Consider the following 17,865-nt stretch of genomic DNA (forward strand, 5'->3'; position numbering starts at 1 on the left):
ATAAGAAATGTTTCTTGAGCATCAAATCAGCGTCTTGGAATGATTTCTGAACGATCGTGTGACACTGAAGACTGGAGTAATGATGCTGAAAATTCAGCTTTACATTACAGAAATTACATTTAAATATTAGATATATATATATTTAATATATATTCAAATAGAAAAAAAAACTATTTAATTGTAAAAATATTTCACATTATTAAGTTGGCTTGAAAAACCAACCTAAGCTGAATGGCTGCTTTGGCTAGTCCTCCAAGCTGGTTTTAAAGTGGTTTTGCCCACTTTTTTTTAGCAGGTCAGGCTGGTCTTAGCTGGATTAGCATAGAAACATCTTAACACCATGCTAGTAACATGTCAATCATGTTGGAAGCATGCTAGTAACTTCCTAATCATGTAAACATGCTAATAACTTTCTAATCATATTAGAAACATGCTAACAACATGCTAGTGACTTGTTTATCATGCTACCAGCATGCTAGTAACATGCCAATCATGCTAGGGACATACTAGTAACTTGTTAATCATGCTAAAAAACATTCTAGTAACACCCTAGCAACTACCCTCAGTCATGTAACAACCACATAGCAACACCCTAGCAACCACTCTGTGTACCCTAGCAACCGCATAGCAACACCTTAGCAACCAACCCAGGTACCCTAGCAACTGCGTAGCATTACCCTAGCAACCACCCCAGGTAGCCTAGCAACACCTTTGCAACCACCCTGGGTACCATAGCAACACCCTAGCAACCACCATTATTGAAATTTAGTTGCAAAAAAGTGTTGTCATTATACAGTATAAAAGGTTTAATAATTTTTTACTTATAATATAAAGTAAAATAACTGAACATTTGAATACAATAAAGCAATACACAGAACAATTATAAAGTCAAAATTTTTACACAGATTAAAGTGCAAAAGAAGTAAAAAGTCCAATAGGTATTACTTTACAATAAGATCTCATTAGTTAACCTTAGTTACTGCACTAACGTTCTGAATGAGCAACAGCTACATTTGCTACAGAAAAATAGGCTACAACTCTTAGCTCATGTTAGCTCATTAAATAACACAGTTGCATCTTTTGATTTTAACAACGTGTTATTAAATATTGGAATTACCTGAGATTAACAGATTTTCAGAATAATTTTTCATTGGCAGTTTATGTTAACTAATGAATTAAGTAAGAGATAATGTACATCCAGCCGGTTGTTCTCGCAGAATAACCCCCGACAGGGTGATCAGGATCCAGGGTGGTTGCTAGGGTGTTGCAATGCGGTTGCTAAGGTACCCAGGGTGCTTGCTAAGGTGTTGCTATGTGGTTGCTGAGGTGTTGCTATGCGGTTGCTAGGGTACTTGGAAAAAAAAAAGTATAACATGAACAATTAAGTTTATCATTGCTATATACTAAAATAAAGCCGCGTCAAATCAATATACTACTATTATAAAACTAGATAGTAAAGTTTGTAGACAAATTTAAGTTGGCTTGAAAAAGCCTAGCTAGAAAGATTGAAGTAGTTTTAAAAGCGTTAAGTTTGAAGGTTTTTAGTTTTAACTAGTATGAAGTTTAAAGTAGTTTTAAAGTTTTGAAAACAATGCAGTTTATCAGATAGATTGATAGATATGAAATATTAAATGAGAAATTTTAGATGTAGATAGATGTAATAGATTCTATGGTGTTTCTATTTTGTGTTTTTTGTGTTTGTGTTATGTTTGTTGTTTATATTATGTTTGTTTGGTAGTTTGTTTTTATGCTGTTGTTTTGTTATGTGGTTGCTAGGGTACCTGGGGCAGTGCAGTTGCTGAGGTACCCCGGGGCTAAGGTTTTGGTGTTGTTGTTGGTTTGGTGTTGCTATTGGGTTGATAAGGTTGTTTGAAATGAACAATTAAGTTTATCATTGTTATATACTAAAGTAAATAAAACAGTTTCAAATCAATATACTACTATTATAAAACAAGTTATTCAGACTCTAATTGTAATTGAATGAGCCACATTTAAAGTTACATAGCCAACATACAAACGTCATTTGAATTCTCTATTAATGTGGCACATTGAAAAAAACAACTAGTCTTGTGCTGTTCTTAATCTTGACTTATTTGGGACACATCCCACTTCCCGCTGCATGTTTCTGTATCACCCTCTCATGTAAATAGCATAAAGCATTCCTGCACACAGTGTATTTACCACTGTATAAAAGATCCAGAAAAATCTATACCACCACACGTTGTATTATACCATCATATCAGCGCGCCCTAGAAAGCGAGAACGGACGGGATGGGAATGACGTAGTTTGGTTGTGCTAATGCTAGCTGTTCATGCTACCACCCTAAAGGTGCTTCTCAGAAGAGCCACTTCAAATCAATTATTAAAAATGGAGGCTTTTAGTGTCAGCCAGGCAGGTTCCCAGAGCTGGAAGATGTCAGGTGAGCTGAACTGAAGTGACAGAGCAGGCGGTGTGCTACGGCGGCTACAGCACGCATGTTGTTGTCGTGCTTGTTCCTGTGATTGCCGTGCGTCCTGCGAGGCCATGCCGGGATGAAACATGAGCTCATTCGAAGGGCTCCCACAACGTGACAGTCAGTGCAGAGTAACGCCATCTGAGAGCCAGACTGTCTGCTCAGACAAACACAGCCATCTGGAAGATCTCCACTGTAGCTGAAAAAGATACTCTATCAACAATACTTTCATTACGAATGATAACAGCTCAGTGTGATTTGAGTACGCCTCAACACAGTTTTGCTTTGAGTGGCATGATCATCCAGAGTGCACTACTGTTGTCTTTGGTAAGAGTGCTATGTGTGTGTTTTGCATCAACGATATTATGTTTTTCCGCCCTGGAATTTGAAAAAAATAAAAAATAAATAAATCATGCAAATATTTATAATATTAAATTGATTCAATATGTGATTAAAATTAATAATATTCATATTAATAATTTAAGATATAATATATAATGTAGTGTTATAATAATTATATATTTTAATAATATATATACGCACAAATTTGGTTATTTAGTTTAATATGATTTTTTATTTATTTTTTTAATGTCTATTCTGCTCATGAAGAATTTATTTGATAAAAAAACTATTATTAAACTATTATTATTAAGAAACTATTAACTATTATTACAGTTCAAAATAATTGTTTACTGTTGCTATATATTTTAAAATAACATTTATTTCTGTGATGGAAAGCTGAATTTTCAGCATCATTATTCCAGACTTTAGTGTAACAATATCCTTCAGAAATCATTCTAATATGCTGATTTGATACTGAAAACCATTGTACTGCTTGATGTTTTTGTAGAAACCTTGATACATTTTAAGTATTCGTTAATGAATATAAAGTTTAAACAAATAGCATTAATCTGAAATGTACATCTTGTAACATTTGGTCGATTAACAGAAGTTATAAAGTTTAAACAAATAGCATTAATCTGAAATGTACATCTTGTAACATTTGGTTGATTTGAAGTGTACATCTTGTTATATTTGTTAGATTTGCAGAATTTAATGTTCTTCTTTTTATTATCATTATATTGTATTATATTTATTATTATTATTTTTTATGCTTCTTTCTTAATATTCTTAATTTTTTATAAACATATATGAGTTTTTTATATGGTGGAATAATTAGTCTTTTTGTACATTTTATACAGAATTCTGAAGGACTCAGACTCCACAATCTTCTCTTGCAGGAGGCCTTTTTTGGGAAAGACCTGCTGGATAAGAGCAAACAGAGCAGACAGGAAACCACACGGCTGCTGGAGGATGAGCGAGACAGGAAACAACTCCCGGCCAATCAGATGAAGCCATTGTCAAACACATCACTCAGTGCGTCAGTGCCACCGCTGGCCAGTAAAGCAGTAGCAGCACGTACGTTTCTCTCTCTCTCTCACACACACACACACACACACAGCCTGTCTCAGCTTTTTTGTCTTTCTTTTTTGTCTTTTTTTCATATGACATTCATACTCAGTCTGATTTTTACATTCATTTCTCTTAAAGTCAACATGAAATTTAAATAGACTGTATTTTCTTGCTTTACACACATTCCTGGTCTTGCAGAGTCACTCAGAAATGTCCCCTTGTGGAAAGTGAAATGGGTTGCAAATGCAATTTCATGTTGTCTTTAATTTGTCTGCACAATTTAGAACACTCTCTTAGAGGACAATCATTAGGCCCTTATAATCACTTTCCTGCTTTATCCGCATCCACAGAGAATTCTGTGGAGCCTCTAGTGGACCTGTCCGAAGAGCTGAAATCAGACACAGAGCTGCTGGGAATGTTTTCTAATACCAGGCAAACTGAGGAGTCCGGTAGGCCTTTATGAGTGTCTCTAAACATGAGAAATGACAGCACATGTTTGCTGTTCAGATGAGCCCTTTCCGTGGGCTCCAGCTCTCTAGTTCTACTATTATCATTGTTGGGCAACATAAAATTCACGAGGTACAAACATAGTTAAACTACAGTAAGGCCTCCCATTTCAAAAAGTAGTGTAGCTTTTAACTACCCTGAAAATTGTATTAAAAAGTGTGGATTCACTTGACTAGATTTGTTTTTCATAATAATAATAAAAAAAAGACATTGCCATGAAGCTTGTGCTTAGATGATAGATATAAGGTTTTGATTTTTGTTATTATTTTTTGCATGTGAGTTGTTGTTCTTAGTGTGGTTTTTTTTTTTTATGGAGTGGGGATTGTGTTTTATTTATTCATAAATCAAACCCAGATGGAGCGTTTAACAAATATCATTTGCATTCTTTCTATGACGAAAAGTAATTATCAAAAACAAGTGAAACATCACCCATCAATGAAATAATGTCATTCATAGAAATGTCAGTGCAAACATATTGGCAGCAGAAATACTTTTCATATGTAGAAGTTTGCCCATAAAGTGTGTGAAACTTGTTTTATTCCATTATTGCATAGTTTGCATTTTTTGATTTGCTGTGAGCTTATATCAGTTTGAGACATAGGGGATATGTTATTTGTATGCAAGGATACTTTTTTTGCCATTATAAGTGACTTACTGTACATTATCCCACTTAATATTTGGCTACTTACTAGATAAATAAATAAACTGACATGAAATATTGACACATGAGAGACATGAAAGTAGAGTGAAGTCGATTTTTTGCCTGGATGCTTTTGAGTTCAAGTCATTCAAGTCACTTTTATTTATATAGTGCTTTACACAATACAGGTTGTTTCAAAGTAGTGCTGTCAAACGATTAATCACATCCAAAATAAAGGTTTTTCTTTACATATAATATGTGTGTGTACTGTGTATATTTATTATGTATATATAAATATTCACACATGCAGTATATATTTTGAAAATATTTACATGTATATATACATATTTCTATCATTTATATGACATATAAAAAGATTTAATATATAAACATAATATTTTCTTAAATATATATATACATGCATGTATGTGTATTTATATCAGAATGAGCTTTTATATATATATATATATAAATTACAAATATGCACAGTACACACAAACTTTTATTTTGGATATGATTAATGGCTTGACAGTGCTATTTCAAAGCAGCTTTAAATTCAACAAGAAAATAGTGATTCAGTGATAAAAAAAATTCAATTCTGTTGTAAAGCAGCTCTAAAAAGACAATAGTAAACAGTCATTATTCAGTTGAAATCAGTTAATTGTTGATGCACACAAATTTCCACACCTAATAATTACACACATTAATTAGCTTTTTTTGAAAATAAATGAATAAATAGTTTAATTTCTAAATATTTCATTATCTATAAGAGATGGTCTTGATTGTCTTTTCATTATATTACTTTCCTAGGCATTTCCATTTTTCATTCTCAGCTCGTTTTATTTTACATTGTGTATGAATCATATCTGGAATCTTTCTTTCTCTCTTCATGGTGCTGATCCCTCATTGTGTTTGGTTTGGATCTCTGTAGGTCTTGATTTTTGCCCTTTCCAAGTTGAGTACTCTCCTTCATCATTTGGTAAGAGCTCATGATCATGTTTAAGTTGTTTGCTTTTTCTTTTGTTCTCTTGCACCCTTTTGCTTGGGTTTTATGGGAATGTTTGTTTTACTTTTCGATTGTTGACACATCACCCACAATGCACACTGCACCTGAAGCCAAACATTATGCATCATGCAGTCCATTTAGTTTACATTACCTAGCATATTGAGAATGATGCAGCAATGCAGCGCTGGGATAACAGATGTAGTCAAGGACGTTTCTCAGAACTGAGGTGTTTTAGAGAAAAACCGAAGTCGTAGATGAATGACTGTCCTCCTGTGAGCGGCAGTCAGGGCCTCTACTTGAATGGATGAGTGAAGAACGGGGCACTGCACCGCCGAGATCCACTGCGTCCTTGGTTTGATGAAAAGGAACCAACCCTAGTAATTTGTGAAAGATGTTGAGTTCTCATCCCTGCTGTAAAAGCAGCCTTGGAAGCCGAGGGAGTCTGACCTCCCTCAGAACACATAGTAGTATTTCTATTTGAATTATTTGCAGCACAGGTTATTTATTCAGTTTTGTCCGTGTCAGATATGCCTCGTATAACGAGATCCACAACCTGCTCTAGTCTGGTTTTTGCGTTTTAGTTTTAGTTCAGTGTTAAAGGGATAGTTTGGCCAAACCCTCATGTTGTTCCAAATCTGTTTGACTTGCTTATACAGAACACGATATTCTGAAGAATATTTAAACTGCTTTGTCTGTAAAATTGGGGACCCCGTTGACTTTCATTTGTGGTCCACAAATAAAAGAGAGCTATACAGATCTGAAACACAGTGAGAGTGAATAAAAGAATAAAAAATTAAATTTTTAGGTGAGCTGTTCTGTCAGTTTTTAACCCTTTTCCTGCCAGTGTATTGGGGAAAAAAAGAAAGAAAAAAGCCAGCCACTGCCAGCATTTTTTTTTTTTTTTTTTCATTTTTAGAAAAAAGTCCCCCAGAATATTTTGTTATTTGAGCATGCAGTATGTCAAATGAAAAAAGAGAATCTGCTTTTTTAATGTTTTAATTCTAGCTATACAGTATACATTCTTTTTATCAACACTTGAATGTTGGTAAGTTTCCTTTTTTTAAAAAAAGAAAAAGAAAGAAACATTTTGAACAAAAAGCTGGGAAAATCACATTTTTGTAAAAGACAAAATATGGATCAGATTCAGAATGATGAACAAAACATAAATCATAGATCATAAACAAAGCTTGCATGGTCCAAAACCACTTCCTGGATCGGCATTTCATTCGGTAACGTTTTGATTTACATGCTGTTTAATGATTTATGATCAAGTTATTTAACATATACGTCTGCTTACATACTGTATGCAATCGCTTGTTTCTGCTTTTTCACCGTATTTTGGTGCAAGCATTCAATACTCAGATGATGTGTAACAAAGCCTTGTACCGTATAATAGTGAAAACACAGAAAGACACAAATTCTGTCAATGGCAGGGAAAGTGTTAAAGATCAACCAAATTTCAGGACACATGGTCCACGGTTTGCAGTTTTAGTTTGTTGAGATGGATGTGACATTATTTGTGTTTTTCTGTATTTGTTTGTATAGGTCTGGATGTTGCTACTTTAACAGAAGACGCATCTGTTTCATCTCAAGCTCATCTGGGCCGAACTCACCTACGTCAGGTGCCCGAGGGGCCACTGGATGGCATCCTCAGCCCCGAACTGGACAAGATGGTCACTGATGGTCTGTATATCACAAATGTATGCACTGTTGAATAGTAATACTTGTTCCTGAAACATCTAAATGTGAACGCCCAATCTTTCTGCCTTACAGAATCAATACTCAGCAGACTCTACAAAATACCCGGTAGGTTATAAACTCACCGACTGCCAGTGAACGCATTCATTCGATATGTTGTAAGCATTGACCGATTCCTTGCAGAGCTTGGTGGGAAGGATGTGGAGGATCTCTTCACAGCTGTCCTGAGCCCCAGCAACAGCCAGCCTCCTCACATGACTCAACAGATCCAGGGAGCTCAAACCCTGCAAGGTCCCGCAGTCCCTGGTTTACATCCCTCCCAACCCAACTCAGGTTTGTTTAGGAAAATAAGCAATGTTTAATGATATGGTTAAGACTCTAATTTAGCAGTTGTCTTTTGATAGTAACATTTGTATGATGTCTGTCATATATTCCATGTTAAAATACTCCCATGCTGGTTTGAATGTGTAGCATTCATAGGTTTAATTCCAAAAGAGTGTGGCACTATCGAACCAGTTCTGGTTGGATTTCCCAAAAGCATAGTTAGCCAACTGTGGTAGCAAGCTCTATTGTTACCAGCATAGTTCAGTGATTCCTGAATCCATATTTCCAACAAATATTCACAAACCGCATTGGAAAGTTGTGGTTGGAAGTAAAGTTCTTGTTTGTATTACATGTGGACATAGATCATGCTATTGAGCAAAATAAACAAGCAAACATGCAGTACAATCAGAATATATCTTTCAATACGATTCTTTTAGATTGTCAAAAGATTAAAAGCATTGTGAAGAGTGATCTACGACTGAATCAAACATCTGAAAATAGAGCAAAACAGGGAAGAACAAAAATAGTGAAATAGTCTGACATTAATTCAGTCTTGAATTGATTGATTATGAAAAATTTGTACTTCACTACATGCATGATGTCATTAAAGAAGTATATATTGTTGAACCAGCATGATTTTGGGAGTTTTGGTTGAGACTTTCTGTTTGGCCAATGACAGACAGGGGCGATGCTCAAGAAACCTGTGTTGACATTATTATTGTAATTCAGTGTTGATGGTATTTGTGCATTTGCACATTCTTCAAAAATCACACATTTCTCCTTTCTGGAATGTTCTGGGTTTTGTAAAAGCTCAGTCGATGGCGTCTGTGGCATTTTGACTCATCCCTTAAGTGCATTACTGTAACCACATTTTTGTTTGTTTTTACAAACTGAGGTTTTTCGTTCTCAGGTGAATCAAACTGAATAACATTCACTGTGAAAGCTGTATGCACCGTTGCTCAGTTGTATTAGTATGTTTTTGTACAGGAATGTCTTCACGAAGTCCAGTGACGAACGGTTTGATGGAACCCAAACAGCAGTTTTCACAGTCCCAAATTGCTCCTGGAGCAGGGCCTGATATGGCTCGAAATATCCCATCAATGCAGCGCATGCCTTTCTCAGACAATTTTAGGTCAGCCTTGATTTCTTCAGACATATGCACACTCACAGCTAAACTGCAATATTGATAAAAAAAAAAATTAATGAACAGAATACATTTGTTTTAGTCTCTTCTTGTTCAGTAGGTGAAAAGGTTTGATTAAATCAGTATTTTTTAGATGACATTTATTATATCTGCTTCACAGGGACAGGAAGTTCAATCTGATAGCGCAGGAGACTGCTGGTCCATGGTCCGCTATAGGCTCAGCTTCGGCCTCTGCTCCAGCCGCTGCCTCTGAGGTGGAGGGAGACTCGATGTCCACTGCACAGAAAAGCACGCTGAAGTGGGAGAAAGAAGAAACGCTCGGAGAACTTGCCACTGTCGCACCAGTCCTGTACACTAATGTCAACTTCCCGAACCTCAAGGAGGAATATCCAGGTCAGCTAAGGGATTTTAAAATGATCTGTTATATACAGTTTTGAAAATCATTAAAGTACTATATGTTACAATCAACACGACTTGCTTTTAGGAATCCATTTTACTATATTTAGTATGAAATAGGGATGTCCCGATCAGGTTTTTTGCCCCCGATCCGATCCGAGTCATTGAATATCTGCCAATACTGAGTCCTGATCCGATACTTGTATATTCCTACTGTTTGATGCACAATTCAAGTACATCAAAGTTATTAAAATCAATCCCATGTATACAGAGTTATGCAGAGAGTAAAAGTAATATATATCTATCTATATATATATGATACTCTCTATGTATATATTTGCACATATTGTATAAAGACATTGATAGAACATGGGATTTCTGATGTAAACTTCTTGTATTTTATACATACAATAAGCATAATAATTGCAACATAAAGATAAAAAAAGTGGAGATAAGGTTAGAAAGCATGAAACTCACTGTGTCAGAATGCCAGTCTGTCAGTCAAATCGGAAGCAAGTCGCAACCCATAGCAACACGTTATGGCAAAGACGTTTTAGATAGTCTGACCACAGATAAAAGTAAATGATAAATGAATATGTGATCACTGCAAAAGTGTGCATCAAATGCATTGCACACGGAAGCTCAAACATGTGTGACATGCTAGAACAGACCTCACTGGTTTCTTTTTCTTTTGGTTTTAATGATGGCTGAACACACGCATACGAGTGTCAACATAATACACATACTGCATGTCACCGGCATGACAGCTGATGTAAAATAATGTAAAATAAGGATCGGACTGAGGAGAGCCGATACCAATAAGTAAAAAAAAAAATAATCGATCCTTGAGATCTGCACAGGACATCCCTAGTGTGAAATCTAACATTTTATATATTGATGCAATTAAGAAAGTTAATATGGTATATTTAGACTTACATGTTGACCTTAATGGACACGGTCTCTTCTTAATATCCCTCAATGTTATACTTATAATAGATACTTTTATTTTTATGTTAAAACCTTACAGACTGGTCAACACGAGTAAAACAAATTGCAAAACTCTGGAGAAAAGCAAGTTCTCAGGACCGGGCTCCATATGTGGTAAGTTACACAGCATCTGCTGCAGTACATTGAGTTTATGCTATACTAGCCATGGTTAAGCATGGTTTTGCTATACTAGCCATGGCATTTGTAGTAAAACTGTGGTTATACTATGGTAATCAATCAGAATGTCTATACGAAATGCACGCATACAGAGCATGTGATCTCTGCGATGCCCAGATGTACAAAACAGACCTTCCCACCTCTGTAATAAACAGAGATGCTAGTCCCGTCCGAATTGGTACATGAAAATCACAGACGTCAGGTGATAAGAATCAAAAATCAAAGGTAGTTTAGAAAACTAGTCCCATCCGAATAGGGCTTTAGAATTTATTTTAGCAGGATATAGGGACCCTTGAGTGTTGGTCAAATAAAAGGAATAAATTGGACCCAAGGAGCTCATTACGGTCTAAGAGATAAATACATTTCAAAAGATATGATTAAAGGCAACATTACCTTGACGTGAAAGTGTGCCACTTAAAATAAAAATGCTTTTAGACAATTAGTCTAAAAACCATGTAATTTTAGCAAATTTATGCAACCTTTGAATTTCAATGGTCTTTCTTTGATATCAACACTGCACAACCACTTTTCCATTCACAGCAAAAGGCCAGAGATAACAGGGCAGCCCTGCGCATTAACAAAGTTCAGATGTCCAACGAGAGCAGTAAGCGGCAGCCGCCTCAGCCAGAGCAGCCCTTAGAAGTGTTTGATCCTGCTATTCCACCACTGGACCCGGAATTACTGTTCAAAGATCCACTGAAGCACAAGGAGTCAGAGCATGAACAAGAATGGAAGTATAGACAGGTAAGTCTCTATAGACATTTGTTAGGAAAAGAGCTAAATTACTTATTGACAGCCAGAAATGTTTTGGTTTTGTCAAATAAATGATATAAATGACATTTCTATGTCTTTGACTTGATTTGTAAAACTGAGTTGCAAGTTTTATTTTTCAGTGAGAATTATTTTAATGCATGTTTGGTCTGATGGTGGACATCAAACAATTTGCAGAATAATAGAAGAGTTACATTAAAAGCAATAAACGTGTAACAAATGTGTCACAACTAGGGCTGTGACGGTATGGGATTTTTTCTTACCGCGGTGAAGAAGCAACAAATCACGCGGTTTAGCGTTTTATAACACCCACCCCCCGCCGGGGAAATCTTCAATGACTTTTGATCAAGAATGCATGCAGCTTGTAAATGAACATAGAAATTAATAATAATAAAGTAGTAGTCTTCTTTATTATTAAAACAGCAAATTATATTTACAATATTAACATAAAATAATATTTATTTCTATAACTTTGTTGTTTTTTTTATATCTTTTGAGTTTAATAGGAATTATGCAGCAGTGTTTGTCATTGTTTGTAACCCATTCTTTGTACAATAAATTATTAAGAATAACAACCTGAGAAAGCTGCAGAAAGAACAAGCCGAGCTCAACATGCCCCAACATTGCTTAGTTCTGGTGAGTTGTGCTGAACTTCGATTCCTATTTCTTTAGACATTGTTTTTTGGGTAACAGTCCGTGAATATAAACGCATATATATGCAGATATGCTGTTCTGAAAGGACGCTGGGAAGGGATATTGTTAGACCGCCCGCTCCTGTTCAAATTACACCAGAGTTTCCGATTGCTACCTTGTTTTATTCGGGAATTTAATCCCACGTCGCAAGAAATCTGGTCATGTTACCGCGGTAATGAGATGCCGACCGCGGTGTTGAGGTCATAACCATCATCACCGCACTTTTTTTGCAAGGTATTTGCAGGAGGAAGCTAGAGGTCTGCATTGCCTTGCATTCAGGAATGCAGACCTCTAGCTTCCTCCTGCAAATACCTTGCAAAAAAAGTGCGGTGATGACGGTTATGACTTTAACACCACAGTTGGCATCTCATTACCGCGGTAATGTGATTATCGTCACAGCCCTAGTCACAACTGCATTTTGTGCTACAGTTTTTAATGTTGAAATGTTTACATGAGCAGCCTTTAGAATAAATTCTACTAAAGCATATTTCTTCACTTGAGAGCGCGGAAAGGAATATGAAAAATGTTTGAAATGTGACATTTTCTTCATGCATTAACTCAGACATCTTAGGAAATTCTCAGAACTTTAAATGAAATACACCTGTGTCCCCTTGTGCCAAGAAGTAATTAAAGGGATACTTAATCACTTACCCCCATGTCGTTTTTTTAAACCCGTAAAAGATTTGTTCGTCTTTGGAACACAATTTAAGATATTTTGGATGAAAACCGGGAGGCTTGTGACTGTCCAATTGACTGCCAAGTAAAATACACTGTCAAGGTCCAGAAAAGTATGAAAGACGTCGTCAGAATAGTCCATCTGCCATCAGTGGATCAATCTTAATATTATGAAGCAATGAGAATACTTTTTGTACGCAAAGAAAACAAAAATAACAACTTTATTCGACAATTCGTCTCCTCTCTGTCTCTCCGTATCACCATAGCGGCATTTTGGGGAATATCCGCTGAACACAAGCAGTGTACGCTCTTCTGTGTTAGCCGCGCTGCACGGATGCACTGTTTTAATTCAAATCAAAAAAGTAATTACACGTAGAAAACCTTGTGTATCCTTGTGTCACGGCTGACACAGAAAAGTGTACAAAGATTGCGTTCAGCATTTGTTTCCCAAAATGCCGCTACGGTGATGCGGAGAGAAACAAATTGTTGAATAAAGTTTTTTTTTTTTTTTTTTTTTTTTTTCGTGTACAAAAAGTATTCTTGTCACTTCATAATATTAAGATTGATCCACTGATGGCAGATGGACTATTCCGATGATGTCTTTCATACTTTTCTTGACCTTTTTGGGTGGAGTAACCCTTTAAGCTTGCCAAAAGACAGAAAAATGGTTTTAAACTCTAAAATAAAGAATTTATATTTATGTTAGCTTGATGTATTACTATTCAATGAATTTAATTCAATGAATTTAATTATTATATATTTTTTCACTTACTGTTGGCAAATGAGACAGAAAAGTAAGCAGCAAGCTAAGATCGAAGCTACACAGAAACTTGAGCAGGTGAAGAATGAACAACTTCAGCAGCAGCAGCAACAACTTCCATCAATCAGCCAATCTGAGCATGACTCTTCTGATCAACAGAAGAGTCCAGTATCTGGACACTCCAACAGTGGGAACATGTCTCCCAAGCAGCCCAGTTCAAAAAATGGGGTTCCAAAGTCACAGTTGCCCGGCACGCCCACATCGTGTTCCCCAGATGACGTCTTTTTGCGCCCTCATCCACCACCCCCATCTTCAGGATCTCAGCCACAGAGCCCTCAGATCTTCTCCCCAAGCTCCTCTGGCTCCAGACCATCCTCACCCTGGGATCCCTATACCAAAATGGTAGGCACACCCAGACCACCACCTACTGGGCAGGGAACTTCACGCCGTAACTCAGAATCAGGGAAATCTCCCAGAGGTCTTTCAGAGCCAATTGGCTCTCCAACAGCCATATGTAATGACCCCTATGCCAAGCCCCCAGACACCCCAAGGCCAGCAGGAGCTACAGACCCTTTTCTCAAACCTATGTGCCCTCCCAGAGCAAGTCAAACAGTGGAAGGGAGGCATCTTATTGGCTCCCCAGGCCATGATCCATTCTCTAGGGTGTCTGTGAGAAAGGAAGCCTACCAGAGGATGCCCCAGGGCAGGATGATACTCTCAGACCCATATGCTCGTCCTTTACTCACTCCTATCCCAGGCAGCAATGAATCAGGGTCCGTCCAGGTCTTTAAAACCCCTATGCCACCCCCTCAGGCTCAGGAACAATATGGAGGTATGCATGCACGGAGAGCAAGTGGGGATCCCTTCGAAAGACCAATGATGCCCCCTCGTTCTTCTGAATCATTTTCCCAGAATCAACAGAACGATCCTTATGCACAGCCTCCGCTCACTCCTCGTCCTGCAGTAGGTGATGGCTATGCAAATCAGAGGCTTTCACGACAGCCCCAAACATTCCCTTTTTCTCAGCCTGGGCCAATGGCACGCCAGCCTTCCTGTAACCCATATGCTCGAGCCCCTTCCACCCCTCGGCCAGACTATTCCCAATGTGATCCCTATGGACAACAGTCTGCTGCACCAAGACCTTCGAGTGACCCTTTTGGCCAATCACCATTTTCTAACCCATACGCTAGAATGCCAGGCACACCTAGACCACATGACCCTGAACCCTACTCTCAGCAGCCTGCATCTCGTCATCCGGTCATGATAAATCAACCCTCTCAGCAGGCTCAACAGCAGACCCAAAACCGCATAATGTCCCCTATGTCAATGGACCCTTACGCTCAACCCCCTGGGACCCCACGCTCAGGAATGGCAGACCGGTTCCCCAAGTCTCCAAGTCACCAAAGGACTCCTGATTCTTTTAGTCAACCCCCTGGACTGCCACGCCCTGTAGTGCCTGATCCTCACGCACAGTCATTGGGAAGATCCCAGTCATTACCTAATGATTCATGTGCACATCCCTCACGAACACCTCATCCTGGAGGAGTCGGACAGGGATTGGTACCTGGGCCCATGGCCAGTCAAGATCCATTCTCTCCTCCTCAAGTCTTGATGCAAGACTCTTTTGCCAGTCCAACAAAACATGGACCTCAGACTCTTAAACATCTGAGCATGACTGATGAAACCGTATCTCAGCTGATATCCAGTCGACCCAATCAGACTCCCATCCATGGCCCTTTTGAGCAGGCCCCCATGCTTCAACATCCTCAATGTGGAGAAAATAAAGAACAACAAGGTTTGGTACAAAGTATGAGTTCCCACCTCATGGGCCAGCCCAGCACTGAAGCTCAAACGGTACCACTTGCTGAAGCTGAGGAAAGACTCAGACAGGTGTGGTTTTATTTTGTTGCTACTCTATTTAAAATGGTTTCTTTGCTTATGATGAGCACTGTATTGGTTACAATATATAACTTGTACAACACTAATTAACACAATGTTAATTTGTTTACAGCGTCTGCGTATTCGAGAGCTGATCCTCAAACAGCAACAGCAGAAGAGTGCCATACGTCAAGATAAGGGTATACAGGACCTTCCTCTGACCATGCCTCCAGGAACCCCTCAACACTGGAGTCAGGAGTTTACAGGCCAACAGAGTGAAATTTTCAATCGCCCACCACCACCATATCCTGGTCCAGGAACTGTGAGAGCCCCTCAGAGATTTCATGGGCCATTCCCAGGAGATCAACAGGGGCATTTCCCTGAAGGCCAGTTTCCTAGACCACAGTTTCCTGCAGATGCTGACTCAAATATAAGGCAGCTTGGGCCAAGGTGGGTGAATTTATATACTTATGTATAAAATGTAGGGACTAATGTTATTCAAAAACACTGCAAATATAATGTTATTTTGTTGATTTTAGGATGCCTCTCACTCCTAATGTCCAAGGTCCTATAAGAGCTCCAAGACTGCATCAGATGCACGACCCAATAATTGAAGCTCATCCACAGATGAGAAGATCCATGTCTATGGACTTGGGGAAGTCTATAGGAGGCAACCCCTTAGTAGCCCCACATTTACCTCCTCGTGGCATGCATGTGCAACAGCACAACATCATGGGGCAGCCTTTCATAGAACTGAGACACAGAGCGCCAGATAGCAGACTCCGGTTTCCCTTTGGAGCTCCTACTATGCAGGGAAATCGAATGGAATCGCCCTCACAGCAACGACCCCCAGGTTTCATGGGTGGCCAAGAAATGGGATTCCCCTTCAATCAAGTTCCAAGGACAATAGACACTACAATTAATCAGTCTCAGGTAGCCAGTACGCTAATGCAGGCATCTCTCAGCTTGGGGAATTTACAACAAGCCAATATTCCGTTGAGAGCTGGACATCCACAAATCCCCCTGACGAGGTCTATAAGCCAACCTGCTTCCAGTGAGACTCTCAGTGCTCCCTTACTCACAAGTATTGGTGCTACATCTGCTGTTCAAAACATTGAGGTCCCTTTATCCACAAATGAAGTACCTGAGGAGAAAATCGATACTGATGAATCTGCTGTGAAGGACCTTGAAGATGTTGAGGTGAAGGACCTTGTGGATGCCGATTTAGAGAACTTAAATCTTGATCCAGATGATGGAAAGGACTTGGATCTTGAAACGAATGACCTGCATCTAGATGACTTCTTAACATCTGGGAAATTTGATATAATTGCCTATGCTGATGCTGATTTAGATCTTAATGAGGACCTGGATCTCAGTGATCAAATAGAAGACCACACTGAGACGTCTGATTTCCAAAAGACAAAAGCTGAGAAAAAGACTGATATTTTTGATGGCTCATCATCATCATCATCATCAAGCTCGATATCAACAGCGAAAGAAGTAATAGAAAAAACTGCTCAGTCTCAAGGTCACATCAGTCCAGACATTCCTCAAGATCAGATGTTGGTTTCCTTGAAAACAGAAGAGGATAGCAAAATTGGAATTAAAGATTGCTTGTCCCAAGACACATCTTGTAAGAATCAGGTAAATGATAGTGCTGCCATTAATCAAGCTGGCTTTGAAAGTGATATTGATGCCAGTTTACAGGCTCCAAAGTCTGGAATTCACCCAGGTGCTAATCCATTGCTTTCAAGCATGCTGGTCAATGTACCACCAGAAGGTGATTCACAGAAGCAGGAACATTCATCAGCACAAGGCGACCCACCAAGTCAGGAAGCTACAGTGTCACTCAGTAGCACTATGCTGGGTCAAGGAAACTTCTCAGTGCAGGGGATGGATACAGGCCTCAGTATTGACCAATCAATGGTGTCTTCTCATGGTGAAAGTGCATTAGAAGTTGCAGGCTCCATTCAGGAACAACAACAAAGCCATATTTTTGGTATGGATCAAAAGGATGCTGTACTCTCAGGGGAACAACACAGTATTCTTGCTCAACAGGCAATGCTGTCACAACAAGGCAATCAGATCAGACCACTGCTTCTGGAGGAGCAACCACTCCTTCTCCAAGACCTCCTGGATCAGGAGAGACAGGAGCAGCAGCAGCAGAAGCAAATGCAAGCTATGATAAGACAGCGTCCCAGTGATTCATTCTTCCCCAACATAGGTAAGGGATAGCTAATATAACAAGATGTAATTCTGTTCTTCCTTGATTCGATATAAGGCCTTTCTCTGTTGCATGTGGCAAAAATGTGTACTTGACAATAAATTACTTAAATTTGCATA

At 38.5% G+C, this 17,865-nt stretch overlaps 1 protein-coding gene across 1 annotated transcript in view; it reads left to right on the plus strand.

Moving 5' to 3' along the window:
• The window catches only part of LOC109110691 (histone-lysine N-methyltransferase 2C-like), a 60,627-nt gene that overhangs the window by 19,953 nt on the left and 22,809 nt on the right, over window positions 1–17,865 (plus strand). The window contains exons 13-26 of the mRNA XM_042717960.1: window positions 3,695–3,872; window positions 4,217–4,315; window positions 5,945–5,992; window positions 7,565–7,702; window positions 7,793–7,825; window positions 7,901–8,050; window positions 9,029–9,173; window positions 9,346–9,578; window positions 10,609–10,682; window positions 11,286–11,489; window positions 12,084–12,152; window positions 13,663–15,534; window positions 15,656–15,972; window positions 16,062–17,746. Coding sequence (XP_042573894.1) covers window positions 3,695–3,872; window positions 4,217–4,315; window positions 5,945–5,992; window positions 7,565–7,702; window positions 7,793–7,825; window positions 7,901–8,050; window positions 9,029–9,173; window positions 9,346–9,578; window positions 10,609–10,682; window positions 11,286–11,489; window positions 12,084–12,152; window positions 13,663–15,534; window positions 15,656–15,972; window positions 16,062–17,746 — 5,245 coding nt within the window. The remainder of the gene's footprint in view (window positions 1–3,694; window positions 3,873–4,216; window positions 4,316–5,944; window positions 5,993–7,564; window positions 7,703–7,792; window positions 7,826–7,900; window positions 8,051–9,028; window positions 9,174–9,345; window positions 9,579–10,608; window positions 10,683–11,285; window positions 11,490–12,083; window positions 12,153–13,662; window positions 15,535–15,655; window positions 15,973–16,061; window positions 17,747–17,865) is intronic.

This window comes from Cyprinus carpio, chromosome B2 (assembly GCF_018340385.1).
Source record: "Cyprinus carpio isolate SPL01 chromosome B2, ASM1834038v1, whole genome shotgun sequence".
NCBI classification, from domain to species: Eukaryota; Metazoa; Chordata; class Actinopteri; order Cypriniformes; family Cyprinidae; genus Cyprinus; species Cyprinus carpio.